General features: G+C 40.1%; 1 protein-coding gene across 3 annotated transcripts in view; it reads right to left on the bottom strand.

Moving 5' to 3' along the window:
• Positions 1–21,577, bottom strand: part of CRYBG3 (crystallin beta-gamma domain containing 3) — a 115,943-nt gene that overhangs the window by 1,764 nt on the left and 92,602 nt on the right. For 2 of the 3 annotated variants that reach the window (XM_061194038.1, XM_061194042.1), the window contains 4 exons: positions 15,840–15,979; positions 12,691–12,814; positions 2,260–2,418; positions 804–963 (listed from right to left, as the gene is read on the bottom strand). In XM_061194038.1, the coding sequence (XP_061050021.1) occupies positions 804–963; positions 2,260–2,418; positions 12,691–12,814; positions 15,840–15,979 (583 nt within the window). Of the gene's footprint in view, positions 1–803; positions 964–2,259; positions 2,419–12,690; positions 12,815–15,839; positions 15,980–21,577 lie in introns of those variants that run through there. The other variant, XM_061194040.1, reaches the window with a different exon arrangement.

The raw sequence follows: 21,577 nt of genomic DNA, 5'->3' as shown, positions 1-21,577 counted from the left end.
CTAAAATAGAAATTCCAAAAGGAAAGATCATTTGTTCACACAGGTGCTTAGCAGTGTCACAGTTTTCACAAGCTTTTGCTCAGCCCACTCACTGTTGGGGTAGATTAATATGTCGTTTGTAAAGCGGTCTGAAACGGGAAACTGAGGTTAAACAGGCGTAGCTATTCTTCACCTCAAATCAGACATTATGACTGACTGCAAAGCTAAGCGGTGTGTCTAACAGATGTCTGCATGAGCGGCGCGCCCTAACAATGGGACTCTTGAGGACACAGCGCTCTGAGAGTGCTCTAGCTCAGTGTCAGGCACTGGCTTTTAGTTTCTACACCAAGAGTGGCTATGACTACCTCAATTAAAGCAACAGCACCGAATAATATTGGCCCTAACCTTGCTGAACTCAAAAACAAGTTTAAATGGTAAATTTAAAGGACCATAAATTTTAAGGACCACAGCAATTCACAACAGAAAGTGAGAAATATTTCTTTAGGAAATGGATGACATTTTATGGTTGATGATGCTTCAAATTTAGAAATGTTCTCAAAGATCATGTAGAAAATGAAAATTTTACAACTGTACTGATAAACAAAAAGCTTTGTAGGCTTGGTCCTTAGGCTTTGTCTTGATCCATATATAGCTAATTGTTTTGTTTGTTAAAATGGCATATCTCGACTTTTTCAAGCATAATTAAAAATGATTTAATATTTCCCTTATGCATAAGGACTTCTTTTACCCATAAGGAGGAGGAGGCTTGGAATTTAAAATGAATATCCAAGGACACAGAACACTGGGTTTCATCACAGGCCTACCTTTAACATCAAGGACAAGTTGGTCACTGAGGTAGGAGCTGATGGTCCCATTTTTGTTCAGTCTCCACTTCTGCCTGAACTGCCCATGTTCAGTCCATAGGGCAACTTTAGCTCCAGGTATGTCTCGACCACCAATCACATCGAGACATGTGTCACTGGCCTAAAAGGGTCAAGAAATAAATTGGCAGTACTGTGTTTACTAAAATCAATTGGATTGGGCCCCTTCTCTTTCATGTGAACAGATCAGAGGCATGACTGTCTAATCTAAAAAGAAAACTAGCATAATTATAAATTCAGTCAACTTTTTAAGTCTTCTTTATGGCTGAGGGAAGGAGATGGTATGGAAATAAACATACTGAACTAGAGGTACTTGTTTTTAAAAGGATGGTCTGGATCTGACAACAGATGGTCAAAGGTTTGTTGAATTACAATTAAATGTTGAATCCCTGTTAGCTTAAATGTGTAAGGTCGAGCCTGTTTTTCTTACAAAAACATTGGGTGATGTGCAAGATACCCAGACGACAATTACTTTTAAGTGCTTTTCATTTTTGTTGAAGCATGAGACGATGGTCGATAATCCACTGGTGATATAATAAAACTGGTGTCTTATTCCCCACAGCATCAAACATAATGGAAGGGTTGCAGAAAAACAAAGAAACCTAAATTTTATTTTCTAAGCTTCCTCCAAAAAACAGCAGCTTTCTTCTACCTTCATTGTATGTTTTGAAGATGAGGAGGCTTCAACATGTTTGGAATCACAAAGACAGCTAAATTAATCTGGGCCACAGAGTGTAAGGAACGTCTCAACGAAAGCACATTGTCGGGGCTTCCCTGGTGGCGCAGTGGTTGAGAATCCGCCTGCCAATGCAGGGGACACGGGTTCGAGCCCTGGTCTGGGAAGATCCCACATGCCGCAGAGCAACTAGGCCCGTGAGCCACAACTACTGAGCCTGCGCGTCTGGAGCCTGTGCTCCGCAACGAGAGGCCGCGATAGTGAGAGGCCCGCGCATCGCGATGGAGTGGCCCCCGCTTGCCGCATCTAGAGAAAGCCCACGCACAGAAATGAAGACCCAACACAGCGAAAAATAAATAATAAAAATAAATAATAAATAAATTTTAAAAATTAAAAAAAAAACAAAAACAGCACATTGTCCATTTGGGTACAGTGACTTTTATCATTGGTTTAAAAAACCATTTAGGAATATCCATAGTATGTGTTAATCTTACTTTTTACTTTAAAATAGAGAATTTTTTGATGTAGAAAATCTAGTTTCTAAGTCCATTTCACCTAGATACTTCAGTAATATATATGTCAATGTTCTTATAATTATGCAAAAAACTGTTGATAGGAAATTGCATTATTTTATCATGCCATTTGATTTGGCAAGATTCTGGTTTCCAAACGAAAAAGACCGAAGACCGAAAAGTGGGGTATACTATCAGTGGGGTTGGTTACCTTGGATTTAAAGAGTCCTCGACAGTAGTGCCAGATCTGAGTATTCTTCCCACTGTAGGGAGAAATGCACACAGATGTTGCCCTTGTGTCAGCTACATTTCCGGTGACTGTCAGATACTCATCCTGGGCTCGGTTCTTTATTCTAATGTACACTGCAGGCTGTGACGGAAGGAACAGAGACATTTTGAAAAAACCTTTTGAATCTGGAAATCCATCTTTCCAAAGGAGAGCTTGAGGGGGATGTGAGAGGTAACAGAATTTAGCTTATTTATATCTGTTTCACTTTAGCAGATGTGTGTAAATTAATACTTTCTATTAACAAATCCTTACACCACAGAACACACAGCTTAAATTGTACAGTCTCTATTATATTTTTTCTGAAATACACTCTTTTGGAAGGGTGAAAGGTAATAGTTTCATTCACTCGCACTCCATTATGGCAAGGGGCAGTGTAGAATTAGGGACTTAATGAAGTTCATTCCCTAATTACTATGTCCTAGCTGGCCTGAGGAAGGCAGAGGAGTAGGAGAGTAGGAGTAAGGGCAGGGTACTATCTACATGGATGTAACAACTTAGCAGAGACAGTACAATAATCAGACATACTGGCTTGAGCGATGATTAAGTGCCAAATGAATGCTATGGGAGGTCTTGAAAAACCCAGGTAGCTGAGGGCCCTAGTAGCACTGGTAATTTCTTTGTTTATATTTATACTTTGTTGACCTTAATATTTCAGGAAAGAGACCATGCATGTAGGTGATCACTATGTAGGTATTCAAAAATTGGGTAACAAAGGACTTCATCTCCTGGGCCTGGAATATATACAAGAAGTTTCAAATAAAATATTAAATCTGGGACTTGCCTCTATGGATAACAGTTATTATTTATTGAAACTTAGTCCTAAATGCTTTCTGGGCCACAGTATATCATCTGTCAGAATTAATGACCAGAACAACCCCTCAAGAAAGTACAATTATGACCCGCATTTTTATAAATAAGGGTGACGCAGATAAGGAAGAGCCAGGTTTGTCCGCACCAAAACACTCCCTCTTCACCCTGATGCTCTAAGGCCTGTGCAGAAATGCACTAGTTACTCTTAGACACAGGGAATGAGACCGATTCCAAAAGTGGCAGTGAAATAAGATGACAAGAGGACACAGCATATGACTGAAGCTCCACAGAAACTATTCTTTCAGCCCCAGGACTTAGGCTGCCAGTCTTAATGTAATATAACACAGGACACCCAACATCCCCACCTTGGGTCAGGTGTTGGCATCCCAATTACAACCCTGTCAAATAATAGTAACACATGATCTGTTATTTAACAAAAGAGCACTTTCACTCTGAGAAAGTAAGTGCTAGGTAAATTCAACAAGGTATCATGGTAAACCCACCAATGAATATTCTGTTTTGAAACTTAAGATGGGTCAACATGAGACCAGTTAAAGTTTGCCTTCCTAAGGAAATAAACATTCGGAGCACTTAAATGAGCAAATAGAAAGACATTTTTTTTTTTAATCTGGTAATTTAAAACAGGTGAAAAAGACCTCTACTAGGCAAAATGTTTTAAGTGTTTCAAACCACTACTTCCACATTCATAGTGCAACAGTAGGTACTTAAATTCCTATAATTCAAAAGTCTATAAATCATATAATTCTATGAATCTCCCACTGCAATTAATTCTGGACGCTTCAGTACATTCTTAGCTACAGTTTCCTTACCTTACATATATAAGAAAACAGGTGTGACCTTCACAGAGGACAGAGTTCCAATTATGTTAGGACCAAACATCACAGTTTTAATCCATTAAGCAAGGTACTAATTACCCTTATTACACACTTGTAGTCTGACTCCTCTGTAATTATACATTAAAACACTGATATGCAGTATAAGTGCCTTAGTGATTTCCTAATTCCCCACCTCAAAGAGGATTACATTTCAGTGATTCCCGAATTTCTAAACAAGAATATGAACTAAAGCAGTGCCAAGAGCTTTACCAAAAAGGAAATAGGACCCATAATACTGTTTTAGAAACCTAGAATTCCTTTGCTGCGTTTCAAAGCTGTGGCCTAAATAAAAGAAGGGAAAATAATCTATTAAAATATTATTTTGAAATTAAACGTTTAACCAGGAATAATTTCCCAAAGCACAATGCAAGGAGAATAATATATAATGTTAATTGTCAAAAACCTATGTAAAATCAGAGGCTACCGCTCTAGCTATCCTTTATCTCAGGGCCCTGAACAACAGGCAGGGACATCCTTCCCCAGCAAGGAACCCCCTTTCAAAAGTGAGGGAAAATTCTCAGCATCCAACTTGGCTTCTAAAGTTTCTAACAACATGGGATTAAGCGTGATTATATAGTCGGTAAAAGCTAAACTGAAATCCCACTTCAGCCGTGCTTTTTCCCCCACGGCTTTTCAGCGTGGTTACCCATCATCCCATGTGACAGGACTGAGGAACAAGCAAGATGTGAGGGTCAGGAAATCCTGTACCACACGATCTGCCAAGAAAGTGCACTGATGTTTAGTATCCCTCAGTCGGGCATCTCTGGTTCTCTCAAAGGACATCGTGAATAAGGAACCTTTCAAAATAAATGTGTTCCCACAGCAATATGAGCCACATGTTGTGTCAGTCTCTTATTTAAGCCTCACAATGATACTGAGAGGTAAGCAATGTGATCACTGTTTCACCAGTGAGGAATCTGAGGTGCCAAGAAATGAAGTGACTCACCCAAAGTCATACTGCTTCTGAATGGCAGAGCTAGGATTTGAACCAACAGAACCAGAGTGGTAGGGATGAGCATGGTGTGTGCATGTGTGTGCATGCCTCTGTGTGTGTGTGTGTGTGTGTGTGTGTGTGTGTGTGTGTGTGTGTGAGACAGAGAGAAGGGGGCAGCAAGACCAATAATTAGGGTAACTTTATTGGCTACCATTTATTTACCACTTATATGTCAGATCTGAAAATCAGAGCCTCGGCATTTATACCCACTATGCTACCTACACTCAGCTCAGTGCCTGAAGTATATGGTACCACACTGTAAATGCTTCTCTTATTTTGGAGGAAAGTAGGGTGGTTGTTTTAAGAACACAGATGTTAGAGCATAATAGGTATGGGTTCAAATCCTGGTTCTGACACTTGGATGACTTTTGCCAATTTGCTTTCTCTCTCTGAGCCTTGTTTTTCCTTCTAGAAAACAGGAATACAGTTGACCTTTAGACAATGCAGGGGTGAAGGGCACCAACCCTCTGCACAGTTGAAAATCTGAGCATAACTTATAGTCGGTCCTCTGTATCCTCGGTTCCACATCTGTGGATTCAACCAACCTCGGATCACTGTAGTGCTGTAGTGCTGTAGTATTTATTGGAAAAATTGGAGTGTAAGTGGACCCACGTATTTCAAACCCATGTTCAAGAGTCAACTGTAATAACTCCTACCCTAAAGGACTATTGTTGGAATCAAGTGTGAAAGTGTTTCTAAAGGGTTTAGAGAAGTACAAATGGCATATCCGTTGGCCACAGTACCCCTAAAGCCTAGCATGGGTTCCTACCCTCCGTGAAACCTCCCACCACTCCCACACATGTTCATGCTTCCTTCCTCTGAATCAGGCATTGCCTGTGGCTTTTAGATGATTACACACTGTTTTGCACTTTTCTTAGCTTTTAATTTTTTAAAAAAGTTTTAGTACAACTTTTAAAGGTTACTTTCCATTTACAGTTATTACAAAATATTGGCTGTATTCCCCGTGTTGTACCATACATCCTTGGGCCTATCTTACAGCCAATAGTCTCTACTTCCTACTCCCCCTCCCCTATATGTTACCCCTCCCCAGTCTCCCCACTGGTAACCACTAGTTTGTTCTCTATATCTGTGCGTCTGCTTCGTTTTTGTTATATTCACTAGTTTGTTGTATTTTTTAGATTCCACATGTTAAGTGATATCATACAGTATTTGTCTTTCTCTGACTTATTTCACCAAGCATAATGCCCTCCAAGTCCAACCATGTTGCTGCAAATGGCAAAATTTCATTCTTTTGTATGGCTGAGTAATATTTCATTGTGTGTGTGTGTGTGTATACACACACACACACACACACACCACATCTTCTTTATCCATTCATCTGTTGATGGACACTTAGGTTGCTTCCATATCTTGGCAATTGTAAATAATGCTGCTATGAACATTGGGGTGCACGTACCTTTTTGAATTAGTGTTTTTGGTTTTTTTGGACATATACCCAGGAGTGGGATTGCTGGGTCATATGGTAGTTCTATTTTTAGTTTTTTGAAAAACCTCCATACTGTTTTCCACAGTGGCTGCGCCAATTTACATTCCCACCAATGGTGTACAAGGGTTCCCTTTTCTCCACATCCTCGTCAACATTTCTTTTTTGTCTTCTTTTTGATAATAGCCATTCTGACAGGTGTGACGTGAAATCCCATTGTGGTTTTAATTTGCATTTCTCTGATGGTTAGTGATGTTGAACATCTTTTCAAGTGCCTGTTGGCCATCTGCACTTCCTCTTTGTAAAAATGTCTGTTCAGTTCTTCTGCCCATTTTTAAATCAGGTTGTATGTTTTTTGTGTTGAGCTATACAAGCTGTTTTTATATGTTGTATATTAATCCCTTATCAGTCATATCATTTGCAAACATTTTCTTCCATTCAGTAGATTGTCTTTTTGTTTTGTTGATGATTTCTTTTGTTTTGCAAAAGCTTTTACGTTTAATTAGGTCCCATTTATTTTTGCTTTTATTTCCTTTATTTTAGGAGATGGATCCAAAAAAATATTGCTGTGATTTATGTCAGAGTGTTCTGCCTATGTTTTCCTCTAGCGGTTTTATACTATCCAGTATTATATTTAGGTCTTTAATCCATTTTGTGTTTATTTTTGTATATGGTGTTAGAGAATGTTCTAATTTGATTTTTTTATGGGTAGCTCTCCAGTTTTCCCAGCACCACTTATTGAAGAGACTGTCTTTTCTCCATTACATATTCTTGCCTCCTTTGTCATAGAATGACTGTAGGTGCATGGGTTTATTTCTGGGGTCTCTATCCTATTCCACTGATGTATGTGTCTGTTCGTGTGCCAGTACCATAATGCTTTGATTACTGTAGCTTTGTACAATAGTATAGTCCGAAGTCAGGGAGTGTGATGCCTCCAGCTCAGTTCTTTCTCAAAATTGCTTTGGCTATTCGGGGGTCTTTTGTTTCCATTATACATTTTAAAATTATTTGTTCTAGTTCCTTGAAAAATGCCATTGGTATTTTGATAGGGATTGCATTGAATATGTTGATTGCCTTAGGAAGTATGGTCATTTTAACAATACTGATTCATCCAATCCAACAACACGGTAAATCTCTCCATCTGTTTGTGTTGTCTTCAATTTCTTTCATCAGTGTCTTAAGGTTTTCCAAATACAGGTCTTTTGCCTCCTTAGGTAAGTTTATTCCTAGGTGTTTTTTTCTTTTTGATGCAATGGTAAATGGGATTGTTTCTTTACTTTCTTTTTCTGATAGTTAATTGTTAGTGTATAGAAATGCAACAAATTCCAGCATATTAATTTTGGATCCTGCAACTTTACTGAATTCATTGATGAGCTCTAGTATTCTGGTGGCATCTTTAGGATCTTCTTTGGATAGTATCATGTCATCTGCAAACAGTGACAATTTTACTTCTTTCCAATTTGGATTCATTTTATTTCTTTTTTTGTCTGATTGCTGTGGCTAGGACTCCCAATACTGTGTTGAATAAAAGTGGCAAGAGTGGACATCCTTATCTTGTTCCTGATCTTAGAGGAAATTTTTTCAGCTTTTCATCCTTGAGTATAATGTTAGCTGTGGGTTTGTCATATATGGCCTTTATTATGTTGAGTTACGTTCCCTCCGTGCCCACTTTCTGGAGAGTTTCTATTGTAAATGGGTGTTGAATTTTGTCAAAAGCTTTTTCTGTATCTGTTGAGATGAACATATGTTTTTTTATTCTTTAATTTGTTGGTGTGGTATATCACATTGATTGATTTGCAGATACTGAAAAATCCTTCCATCCCTGGGATAAATCCCACTTGATCATGGTGTATGATCCCTTTTAATGGATTGTTGGATTTGGTTTGATAGTATTTTGTTGAGGCTTTTTGCATGTATGTTCATTAGTGATACTGGCCTGTAATTTTCTTTTTTTGTGTGATGTCTTTGTCTGGTTTGGTATCGGGTGATGCTGGCCTCAGAGAATGAGTTTGGAACTGTTCCTTCCTCTGCAATTTTTTGGAATAGTTTCAGAAGGATAGGTGTTAACTCTTCTCTAAATATTTGGTAGAATTCACTTGTGAAGCCGTCTAGTCCTGGACTTTTGTTTGTTGGGAGTTTTCGAATTACTGATTCAATTTCATTGCTGGTAATTGGTCTGTTCATATTTTCTATTTCTTCCTGCTTCAGTCTTGGGAGATTATACCTTTCTAAAAATTTGTCCATTTCTTCCAGGTTATCCATTTTATTGGCAGATAGTTGCTTGTAGTAGTCTCCTATGAGCCTCTGTATTTCTGTGGTGTCGGCTGTAACTTCTTTTTCACTTCTGATTTTATTGATTTGGGCTCTCTCCCCTTTTTTTTTTCCTGATGAGTCTGGCTAAAGGTTTATCAAAGAACCAGCTTTTAGTTTCATTGATCTTTTCTATTGTGCTTTTAGTCTCTATTTCATTTATTTCTGCTCTGATCTTTATGATTTCTTCCCTTCTACTAATTTTGGGTTTTGTTTCTTCTTTCTTTAGTTGCTTTAGGCATAAGGTTTAGGTTGTTTGAGATTTTTCTTGTTTCCTGAGGTAAGCCTGTATCACTGTAAACTTCCGTCTTAGAACTGCTTTTGCTGTGTCCCATAGGTTTTGGATTGTTGTGTTTTCATTTTCATTTGTCCCTAGGTATTTTTTGATTTCATCTTTGATTTCTTCAGTGATCCATTGGTTGTTTAGTTGTTTAGCCTTGTTTAGCCTTCACAGGCTTGTGTTTTTTTGCAGTTTTTTTCTTGCAGCTGATTTCTAGTCTCATAGCATGGTGGTCGGAAAAGATACTTGATATGATTTAAATTTTCTTAAATTTACTGAGGCTTGTTTTGTGGCCTAGCGTGTGATATATCCTGGAGAATGTTCCAGGTATACTTTGAAAAGAATGTGTATTTTGCTGCTTTTGGATGGAATGCTCCCTATATATCAATTAAATCTATTTGGTCTAATGTGTCACTTAAGGTCAGTGTTTCCTTATTGATTTTCTGTCTGGATGATCTGTCCATTGATGTGAATGGGGTATTAAAGTCCCCTACTATTATTGTGTTACTGTCAATTTCTCATTTTATGTTTGTTAATATTTACCTCATATATTGAGATGCTCCTATGTTGGGTGCATATATATTTACAATTGTTATGTCATCTTCTTGGATTGATCCCTTGATCATTATACAGTGTCCTTCTTTGTCATTGATCATTATATAGTGTCCTTTGTCTCTTGTAACAGTATTTTAAAGTCTTATTTTGTCTAATGTAAGTATTGCTACTCTGGCTTTCTTTTGATCTCCACTTGCATGGAATACCTTTTTCCAAACCCTCACTTTTGGTCTGTATGTGTCTCTAGATCTAAAGTGAGTCTCTTGTAGACAGCATATATACAGGTCTTGTTTTTGTATCCATTCAGCCACTCTCTGTCTTTAGGTTGGAGCATTTAGTCCGTTTACATTTAAGGTAATTATTGATATGTATGTTCTTACTGCCATTTTGTTAACTGTTTTGGATTTGTTTTTATAGGCCCTTTTCTCCCCTTTATCTTCTTTTGTTCTCTTCTAATGTGATTTGATGACTATCTTTAGTGTTATGTTTGGATTCCTTTTTCCTTTTTGTGTGTATACCTGTTGTAGATTTTTGGTTTATGGTTACCATTAGGTATTTATATAGCAGTCTATACATATAAATGATTGTTTTAAGTTGCTGATCTCTTAATCTCAAATGCATTTTAACTAGCCTCTATTTGTACTCTCCTCCCCTTATGATTACTGTTTTTGATGTCATGTTTTACACTTAATTGTTTTGTGTATCCCTTAACTGCTTATTGTGGATATAGATGATTTTACTTTTGCTTTTTAACCTCCCTACTAGCTTTGTGTATGGATGATTTCCTACCTTTACTGCTTGTTTGCCTTTACTGGTGAGCTTTTTCATTTCATAATTTTCTTGTTTCTTGTTGTGGCCTTTTCTTTTTTGCCTAGAGAAGTTCCTCTAACATTTGTTGTAAAGCTGGTTTGGTTGTGCTGAACTCTTTTAGCTTTTGCTTGTCTGTAGAGATTTTGATTTCTCCATCAAATATGAACAAGAACCTTGATGGGTGGAGTATACTTGCTTGTAGGTTTTTCCCTTTCATCACTTTAAATATATCATGCCACTTCCTTCTGGCCTGCAGAGTTTCTGCTGAAAAATCAGCTGATAGCTTTATGGGAGTTCCCTTGTATGTTATTCGCTGCTTTTCCCTCATTGCTTTTAATATTCTCTCTTTATCCTTAATTTTTGTCATTTTAATTACAATGTGTCTTGGTATGTTCCTCTTTGGGTTAATCCTGTATTGGACTCTCTGTGCTTCCTGGACTAGAGTGACTGTTTCTTTCTCCAGGTTAGGGAAGTGTTCAGCTATGATGTCTCAAATATTTTCTCAGGCCCTTTCTCCTGCTCTTATCCTTCTGGGACCCCTACAATGTAAATATTAGTGTGCTTGATGTTGTACCAGAGGGCTCTTATACTGTCCTCATTTCTTTTCTCTTTTCTTCTTTTGTTTAGCATCAGTGATTTCCACTACTCTGTCTTCCAGCTCACTGATCCGTTTGCCACCTACCTCTTTGAGAGGCTCTCCAAGACCAGCAGGTAGGTCTGGCCCAGGTTCTTATCAAATTACTGCTTTCGCCCTGGGCATCGTGTATGAGATTTTGTTTGCACCGTTTAAGGGTGACACCTCTATTTCCCCCCGTCCTGTGGGGCTCCCGAAATTAAGCCCCACTGGCCTTCAAAGCCAAATGCTCTGGGGGATCATCTTCCTGGTGCAGGACCCCCAGGCTGGTGAGCCCAATGTAGGGCTCAGAACCCTCACTCCTTTGGGAGAACCTCTGCGATATAGTTATTCTCCAGGTTTTGGGTCACCCACTCAGGGGTATGTGATTTGATTATATTGCAAGTCTGTCCCTCCTACTCGTTGTGGTTCCTTCTATATGTCTTTAGTTATAGAATATCTTTTCTGGTAGGTTCCAGTCCTTTTCATCAATGGTTGTTCTGCAGATCGTTGTGATTCTGGTGTGCTTGTGAGAGGAGGTGAGCTCAGGGTCTTTCTAGTCTGCCATCTTGGCCCCTCCCCATTTTGCAGTTTATATTACTGCTTTGAGTTGGACATGTTTTTTACCCAACAAAAATGTAAGCTCCAAGAAGGCCAAAATCATGTCTACCCTTATATATCTTCCATAATTTTTCTGCATAATGTCAAACATTCACTTATCCATTTATACATTCATTCCTTCATTAAACAAATAGTCCCTGAGTTCCTACAATGTGCCAGACATTGTGACAGGGTAGAGTAATAAGCAAAATATGCACAGCCCCTGCCTTCACGGGGCTTGTAGTAGAGTGAGAAAGCGCCCAATCCAACAACAACTATGTCATTACAAACTGCAGGCAGCGTCTTGTAGAAAAAGAACCAGGTCTTTAAGGATGTAATTTGGATTTAGGGAGAGAGTGAAAGAGGCTTCCTGGAGGACCTGACACTACAGATGAACTTAGAAGGAGAAGTAAGAACTAGCTAGGCAAAGAATGAGGGAAGAAACTTCTAGACAGAGGGCAGAGCCTGTGTTAAGCGTGGGAAAACACTCTGTGCACTGGTGTATGTGACAGCCATGCCTGTGAGTGGGAGATGATGAGAGATGAGGCTGGAGAAGCCAGGGGGAGCCAGATCACACAGGACACGTTGAAGAGATTAGACTATATCCGAAGTGCAGTGGGAAGCTTTTGAATAGAAGACTGACAAGCAGTAGGTGTGCAATAAATACTATGTTAATTGCCAGGATCCATCCTGAGTATTACGTAAGTGGGGGGAAAAAGCCAAGTACTTAGGAAGTAAAACTAGTGCACTCTCAGAGTTCATTCTTCTTTCCACTGCTTGCCACAGAGCTTATGATACTTATTTTCCCATGAAAAGACAACAAGGTCAATAAGACTCTGGACTCAAAGCTAAAACCCAGTGCTGACCTTAGGTACAGTTTTATGAATTAGTTAAAATCTATAAAATCCCCATCCTAATCAGATCCTGCCATAACACAAATGGCAAACTAAATTACATGGTCCATAGTTCAGATGCTGTGGTTTTTGACATTCCTACTAACAAATGGAGCTCTTTTGGATCGTATGGTTCTCTTCTCCTTACCTGCTTCATAGGACGGAGGGAACCAATTGTTTTCCATCCACTGAATGCTGTCCAATTCGGGATCTCAGTAGGCTTGAGTAGGATTTGTCTTCCTAAGAAATTGGATCCTTCATAAGCTATCCACCTATACGAGAACAGGAAAGAAAAAAAATGGGATGCTTAAAACAGAAAGCAATCTCTTAACAAAAATACCTCTTACTATACCATATAGGGTTCCTTCTTTAAAACCCCCAGGTTTGTAGACTGTTTTTAAGAAAAAACATTGTGTAATTGTATATTTTAACGGAAAAAGCAGGGAGGACTAGGAGAAAGCCCACTGAACTGTGGCTTAGAAGATTTAGATTCATCAGAAATCTGGTTTTCTTACCTCCAAAACAAGGTTCCCTCCAGCTTTAGAATTCTTTTCCTTTGATAATACCAAGTTTTTTTCCTAACATTTTAACATTCAGAGATAGACCATAATTCCTCCCTAATTACCCAGTTAAAAACCACCTGTTTCCTCTCCACTCTTAGGCTCACTGTCCCACGTCATTCACAGCCTCTCTGGACAGCTCCAGTGACCTCTGCAGACACACCTCCTTCCACAACAACTCCCAGCAAGGGCTACTTAAAATTATCCACAGAAATCTGGTCTGAACTCTTACTTCAAGGTCTAGCTCCTTTGCAAATACTTCTCAGGACCCCAGGGGCCTTCAAATTGGGCCAAGTTAAAGTGTGTCAAAGTGTGCAGGGCCTCAAGGTGAGTGTCTGGAGCCTGGAGACTCATTCAGTGGCACACAGTCACGCCCATTCCTTTCCGGATTGGCCTCGGCTGCTTCAGCACCACAATGGCAGGTTGAATGCTTGCTGACAGAGGCAGGATAGCCAACAAACTGAAAAGACCACCTGGCCCCTACTGAAAAGGTTTGCTGAGCCCTGCTTGAGGTGCTTATCAAGCTAAGGAGAATAAGCTGGGACCACCAAGAGGATCTGAAATTCTCAGCAGGACTCCAGGTCATGGCATATGGTGCTTTCAGAAAATATGCATGAAGACGAGGTGGCTGCCTTGCTTGGTTCAGACAAAGCCCCTTGCTCTCCACAGCCAAGATCAGGCTTGGCCAAATTATGAATGGATGAACAAGACATATGACCTTCCCTCTACCTCTTCTTGCCAACACAATCTAAACCATCATTGGTGCAGAGTCAGGACAGCATGACCATGGAGAGGCTGAGCCACCTCTCCAGCTTTGCAGATTCTTTTTAGACAGGCAGGGATGTCTCAGTTATAAAACCTAGGCAAGGGTTCAATAAACTATACCTCATTATATATTAATCTAATGAATTTCAAGTTGAAAAGCATTAACTTGGCCCCCATTACCACCACAGATCAGAGATGTGGCATAATACAGGGATTAAACAGAACAAAACAAAACTTGTCACTGAGGGCAGCTGGCTGTGCATTAAGTGGTATTCTGGGAGCCATCTGTAGCCTAGGAAAACCTTCAGACAGCCTTCACTAGTCCTTAGTCCATGTACCAATTCTCTTTTAGAGAATCCAGAACAGTGAGAGGAGGTACATAATAAACTAAAGAGAAGCAATAAGAATGTTAAGGTAAAATGGCACCAGTTTTCTACAAAAGAGTGAAATAAGCTCGTGAGAAATTTCCAGAAGTAAGTCAATAACTATCAGTTCCACTTAGAAATGTAAAGAAAAGAAATGTATAAAAATGCTGTGAGGGACTTCCCTGGTGGTGCAGTGGTTAAGAATCCACCTGCCAATGCAGGGACCATGGGTTCGATCCCTGGTCCAGGAAGATCCCACAACTACTGAGCCTGCACGCCGAGAGCCCACGCTCCGCAACAAGAGAAGCTACCGCAATGAGAAGCACGTGCACCGCAAGGAAGAGTGGCCCCCGCTCGTCACAACTAGAAAAAGCCCGCACACAACAATGAAGACCCAAACGCAGCCAAAAATAAATAAATAAAATAAATAAATTTATTATTAAAAAAAATGCTGTGAAAGTCCTATATCACAGGGATGTAGAATTCAGTTCAGAGTTAGTTAAGTGGTAAATGATATACTGGAATATAATATCGGGATTATTATGCTTAGAGAGAGTAAATCAATTTATGTTTAATAAACATCAAACCATGTGAAATGCTTTGCAGAAGAAAGTTTAAACTGCTGTACACGTGAATGATACAGAAACCACTTATTATAATAGTTAACTCAGTTTTCAAATCAACTTATAGTCTCAGCTTTGTCTTTCACTATCCCCAGATAGTTTAACAAGGAGAGTTGATTATCACACAATTTCAAAGTCATAAGACATAAAAATAGGCATCTTTATATTAATCATTAAGAGCAATGTGTGTTCTTTCAGATGACTTTTGGTACCTAAACACCAAAGGTACAGGAGGAGGGGCAGGCTGACAGCCACTCTCAGAAATGGCCTGAGATGTAGATTTTCTAGGAAGCATTAGAGCTTCAACTTCAGGGCCCCTGCCTTGCAGGCCACTTACCATTTCTGTTCTGAATAAATCTGCAAGTTCATACCTAATTTATGTACCCATCATTTTTCATTTCTTTTCTTAGAGTCATCTCCCCAGATGGTAAAAGTGCAGGCCCCGCAAGACCTGGATCCACCCTGACTGACATCCTGAATGAACAGCAACGCTGGTAGCTGGGCTGGGTCAGCCAGGACATCCAGCCTGAAAATAACTGCCTTGGAGCAAACAGCTCTAGAATAAACAAGATGTCAAATCAAAATACAAAAGAACCCTATTAGTTTTAGTCACTTGTCATAAGCAGGCAATGGTCTCAACCAGTCAAAATTGCTGGTTTAATTAGGTTTCTTCTGAAAGGAAAGTGGGCTCAAATTGTTACGGTCATCTGGTCCACCTTCTCTAGGACACATGTTCTGAACACATGGCAGCCCTTCTCTCCCAGCGGGCTCTTCTCCCAGACCACTGCCTGCTACTACATACTGGACACAGTCCACTGTCTTCTCTTATTTGAGAGAAACTACTATTATTACATGGAGAGAGAAAAGAAGGAGTAAGAGTACCATCAGACCAAGTAACAGCAGCAGTGGGGGAATAAAAAGCAACTGCGCAACTCTGTCCTACAAGAGTGACTGAAGCAGGCCAAGCCCTTGTCCCATACTTACAGGCCACTTTTTACCCACACAGACTGGGTGTAGAAGTGCAGGTCCTTGTTCAGAACAGAGTTCACAGCCTCTTCTAGATGTAACTCTCTCCCCTCACAATGTTCCAGAGCAAAAAGGCTAATGGAGGGTTCTTCAAAAACCTAACAGCACAGAAAAGAGAAAACATCACCATACACAGTGGCCACACCTCAGTGACATCCCAGTTAGAAAGCAGGGTACCCTGGATCCACTGTTTCATATGCAGTTTACTGCTCTACCCTCTAATGGCCTTACAGTCAAAGTTGCAGTGGTGAGACTAGATTCCATAAATAATTTTTATTCAATTTTTTTGTAAATTAAAATTGAAGTTTTAAAAAAGGAGTCTTGCTGTCATAATAAAAATGGAGACCTGGTTCCAATTACATATTAAGGTCTGGTTGTGCTGTAATACAGACCACATTTTTGGTCCTGCCAATGCTTTTAGCTGGCCATAGAATAAACATAGAATGGAACAGCACTCTCATTTCCCAGGAGGTCACAGGAGCAGTCACTGAGAATACAAGACTTCTTAGCTCTAGGCTCTTAAGTATTCCCCCAACCCTCATGTCAGACAAGAATAGAATCAACTTTGCTCTTTCTCATTCATTGGTATATACAAGACACCATGTTAGGCAACTTTTGGGGGATGAGAAATCAAAACAAGTCACCATCCTTATGTTTGGGGCATTACTAACTAGAAGCTAAACTAGGAGAATTGCACAGATATTGGAATGTAATCCAGGGCAGAGAAGGATATGCCCTATGAAAGTACCCAGGGGAAGCCCAGACTCTTTTTAGGAGAAGGGTGCAGGAATCAAGGAAGCTTCACAGACATGGTGGTGTAGGAGCTCAGTCTCAAAAGATGCCATGGATCTGGAGAGGCCTACGGAGAATAAAGGGAAGGCACTCTGTGCAAAGAAGGGAGACAGAAACGCACGGGCCACGTTAGGGAAACAGCAGGTAGACCTATGCAGCTAGAACACAGAGTCCAACAAGAAACAGTGCCGAGTGCTCCCGCTGTTTGCTACTGTGTATTGAGTTGCCTGCTTCTCCTTTACACTGACAGGGCAGAGACAGATTAATTGCCAACAGGGAGTCCTTGAAGGCTTTTGGGCAGAGGAGTAGGAAGGGGCTGAACTATGTGTAAGTTGGTACATGAGAAGCAGAGCACTGGCGGCAGGGACTGTGGACGTTCAGAGAACAGTAAATAAACAGTCCAACAACCAGCTCTCACAAGTGACCTGCAGATATACTTGCGTAAGAGCAAAATGACTTATCAAAGTGTTATTCCTGGCAGCAGTGTTTGGAATAGCAAAGGATGGAGAATAACTTAAACGTCCATCAAATGGGCACGGGTTAAGTAAATTGTGGAGGAATTCTATACAGCTGTACAAAAGAATGAGATTGTTATGAAAGATCTCTAAGATATGTTCTTTAGTGGCAAAGACAAAGTTAAGAGTAGTGCAGAAGAGCATATTTCTTATGCTGCCATTTGTGTAGAGAAGGGAAAATTTATGTACACACACACATATATAACATGTGCTTTATACACATTAAAATTTTTCTAAAAAAATCAATATAAAACTACTCCATGGCGAATGTGTCTGTCAGGAAACTAGGATCTGAGAAGATAAAAGGCACAAGTGGGAGCAAAGGCTTTCACTGCATGCCTTTTGGTACTTTTTGATTTTTGAACCATGGAAATATTTATTCAAAAATTTAAATTGGTAATTATTATGCCTATGTTTGCATGTAAATGTGTTTGCATATATTTTTCTTTAAATGGACTTCAGAAAACTTATCTGGCAACAACATGAGTGAAGAAAAGAAAGAATGCAAGTATCAGTACAGGGGAAGAATCCTCCAGGCCAAAGAAGAAGAGTCAGACCTAAAACAGGGGGTGGGGGGCGGTTGGAAGGTTAGGATTGGCGAATAAGGGATGGCCAGAAAAACTATCGCAGTGATGAGAGAGACCAAGTGAGACAAACAGATGGAATGAGAAAGTGAGAAAAAACATGTGCGAGAGTGTGGCTGGAGGCATGGTGGTACACAGTCGACCCGTGAACAACAAGGGTTTGAAGTGCACGGATCCACTTGTACAGGGGTTTTTTTCAATAAATACGTACTACACAGTCTGAGGTTGGTTGAATCCTTGGATGTGGAACCACGGAAATGGAGGGCCACCAGTAAAGGCACACGCCGATTTTCAACTGTGCGGAGGGTCGGCACCGCTAACCCCCATGTTGTTCAAGAGTCAACACTAATTTGTCATATATAAGAAAATCTGGAGAGGAAATATGCCCCGCAGCTAAGAACTTATATTGAGAACTGGAGGTTTGAAGGTTGAGATAGAGGCAGGATAATCCTAACAGAAATGTCCAATGAACACTGGACCTTCTGATCTGGAGTTCAGGGAGAAGATCGAATGTAGGGATGATAATTTGGGAACTCTCAGAATCTGGGTAATAACTGGAGCCAGTTATGGGTAAGAAAACAGAAATGACAGGAGGACAGAACTGTGCTGACAAACGAAGGGGGTGGTGATGAAAGGCAGGCCTGTGGAGGTGACTGAAGAATGAAGTAGGAGAGAGTAGCCAAAAGAGGACATATCACAGAAGTAAAGGAGAAAGAAAATTATAAGGAAGAGCTGGCCACAGTATCAAATACTTTTGTAATGTCAAGGAAGAGGGTGACTGAGACGAGGCTGCTTGGGTTTGGTGATCAGGGGGCAGCTGGTAACCAATGAGAGAGCTCACTGAGCCACATGCAGGAGATGAGGGGCAGAATCTAGGCTGCAAGGGCTGAGGAATAAGCGGGAAGAGACTGTAGACAGGGCATACAGGCTATTTTTTAGAGAAGTTTGGTAAAGAGGAGGGAAATCGGCGGCTGGTCCACGTGGCAGGCACGGTGGAAGGTGGCGGCATAATGGGAAGAATCTGAATGACGCAAGACAAGAGGGGTGGTTCTAGGGAAGAAGGCGGAGGTCCAATCCACTGTCCCATCAGTTCAGAACCCCTGACTGGAATCAGTCTATGAGGAAAAGGATCGCTTTGAAAAGGATGAACTATGCTTCCTCTGAAATACAAGGAAAGACAGAGAAAGGATACCGAGAAATTTCCAGGTTTCTAAAATAGGTAAAATGTGTTGTAATTTTCTCTTTATGTTATGTGGCAAAGGTTGCCTGTGGATCATGGAAGGTGTGAAGCACTGTCCAACGGAACTTTCTGCAGTGATAGCAATATTGTATACCTGTATCTTCAGTATGGTAGCTACTAGCCATACGTGGCCATTGAGCATTTGAAATGTGGCTCGTGTGACCAAAGTGAACTTGTTTTATTTAATTTTAATTAAAAAAACTACATGTGGCTAGTGCTATGGTATCAGATAGTGCAGATTGAGGGGTTAGAGGATGCTGGAAAAGAAGGTAAGCGTGGGCTTCCCTGGTGGCGCAGTGGTTGAGAATCTGCCTGCCAATGCAGGGGACACGGGTTTGAGCCCTGGTCTGGGAAGATCCCACATGTCGCGGAGCAACTAGGCCTGTGAGCCACAACTACTGAGCCTGCACGTCTGGAGCCTGTGCTCCGCAACAAGAGAGGCCGCGACAGTGAGAGGCCCGCGCACCGTGATGAAGAGTGGCCCCCGCTCGCCGCAACTAGAGAAAGCCCTCGCACAGAAACGAAGACCCAACACAGCCAGCCATGAATGAATAAATAAATAAATAAATAAATAAATAAATAAATAAATAAATAAACCCAAAGTTTAAAAAAAAAGAAGGTAAGCGTCACTGTGTGCAGTGAGACAGTAAGCTAAGCATAAAAAAGCTGCCCGGGAGCACTGATTTTCCTTCAGTAAACAACATAAACTGGGTCAGGAATGGAAATTCATCTCAAGTCACTGAGTTCCTGAGTGACTGCAGACAAGATCAGGCTTCTCTTCTGCTATCTGCAAAATAAAAATTGGAAGCATCCCAACAATTTATAGAAGAAATGTCCTTATAGGAGTGTCCAGAACAGCAGTAGTTTAGAAATGCAGCCAATAGCAGGCTCTAAATTACCCACCAAAACCGGTGACCGAAAATTAATGGACAGTCAAAATCCACAGATAAGCCCCTGACTTTATTGCTGGACTTTTCCCAACATTCTCACCCTTCAGCTAACGAAAAAGCATTTCAGCTCACCTCTACTTGTTGAGTTACTAATTAGCAAGGAAGGGCAGACAGGCAAGGAGCCTGGCCTGGGCTCATGATCAGCCGTCAGCAACTCTCTCCTCAGTAAGGAGTTTGCTGTGCTAAGAGTGGCACTTACATCACAGGCATTTAACGCTGACATGAGGTAACTGTTTCATATTCCACAGGGAAAACTTAAAATCTTAAGTGAGGATATAATTTAAGTGCTAAGTGATATTCTAAGAAAACAGGTCCTGTGTACATTTTTCATCTTCCTTTGGTGGAATGTCCACAAAGGCGTTTTTTATTTTATTTTATTTCTTTCAAAGGCATTTTTTAAAAGACTACCATTATCACTCAAATTGCATCAAATTCACTCCCCATTTCAAAGACAATCTAGCAATTCTATACCTAGAAATTTATCTTACGATAACAATGCAAAATCTGATGGAGGGGATCTCAAAAATTGTTTTAAAAATGATGATGCAGGAAGATTGAGAAAAAAATTGCAGAAAATGACTGAGGATATTTTTACGAGTTTACATAAATCAGTAAGGATCCTCTAAGAGACCCAATACATAAATGGGCAAAGAACACAAACCAACAGCATTAACCAAGGAGGAAATATGACTAACAGGCATGGACAAACCTCCCTCCTTTCCATTAACAACAACGAGATAGCATCATGTGGTCCCATCTATCAAACTTTTCATTTGCGAACATCTATTGTTTCTAAGCTTAAAGTCATTCCCTCTTCAGAGGTTTGATATATATATTTAACTTGACTTTTCTCTATTTAAATTATTTTTACTTAAATGGTCTTAATTTATAAACACACAGGTGATCCTTGAACAACAAGGGTTTGAACTGTGCAGATCCACTTGAACGTGGATTTTTTTCCAATAAATTTAGTATCTGTATTTTCATTTTACAGTTCTTTAAATTAAATAAGCGATGGGGAAAGTTTGTGTTCATTAGCGATCACAATATATGGAATCAAAAGAACTGGGTTTGAGTCCTGATTCTATCCAAATTGTTTCACCATCCTGCCCTTGGGTGAGACATTTATCAATTCCTTTGTTTAGAGGCAGAAATAGCAGTATGTAGATTTTCCACTGCCTATAGGGGATGGAGAGGGGGAGGTTAGCACCCCTAAACCCCTGTGTTGTTCAATGGTCAACTGTACTTAAATTTATAAATGTACTCAATTTATAAATGTACCTAAAGGTTAGGAAGATTAGGAAGGCAATCATTCAGAAATAAAGAGCACTGAAGAACTATGTTAAAATCTTATTTTTCTGATACACTTTCCAAATATGAAAGTAGGAAGAGTATATATAAACTATTAACAGTCTTTAAAACTGAAGATGACAGAGTAATCTGATCTTTCCAAGGACAATAGAAACCGCCAGAATTTAATTACAATTTGAGCTCTACAAATCTCTTGGCCTCAGTCCATGCTAACTTAGAAGACAGCCAACCATTTGGGGCCACAGGCTCTTCTTAGGTGTCAGCAGGAACAGGACATTCCTGCTGGGTGAAGTCTAAGCCATGC

This window comes from Eubalaena glacialis, chromosome 6 (assembly GCF_028564815.1).
Source record: "Eubalaena glacialis isolate mEubGla1 chromosome 6, mEubGla1.1.hap2.+ XY, whole genome shotgun sequence".
Taxonomy (NCBI): Eukaryota; Metazoa; Chordata; class Mammalia; order Artiodactyla; family Balaenidae; genus Eubalaena; species Eubalaena glacialis.
Note: the sequence above shows the minus strand (reverse complement) of the source record. Positions and strands in the feature narration are given on the sequence as shown.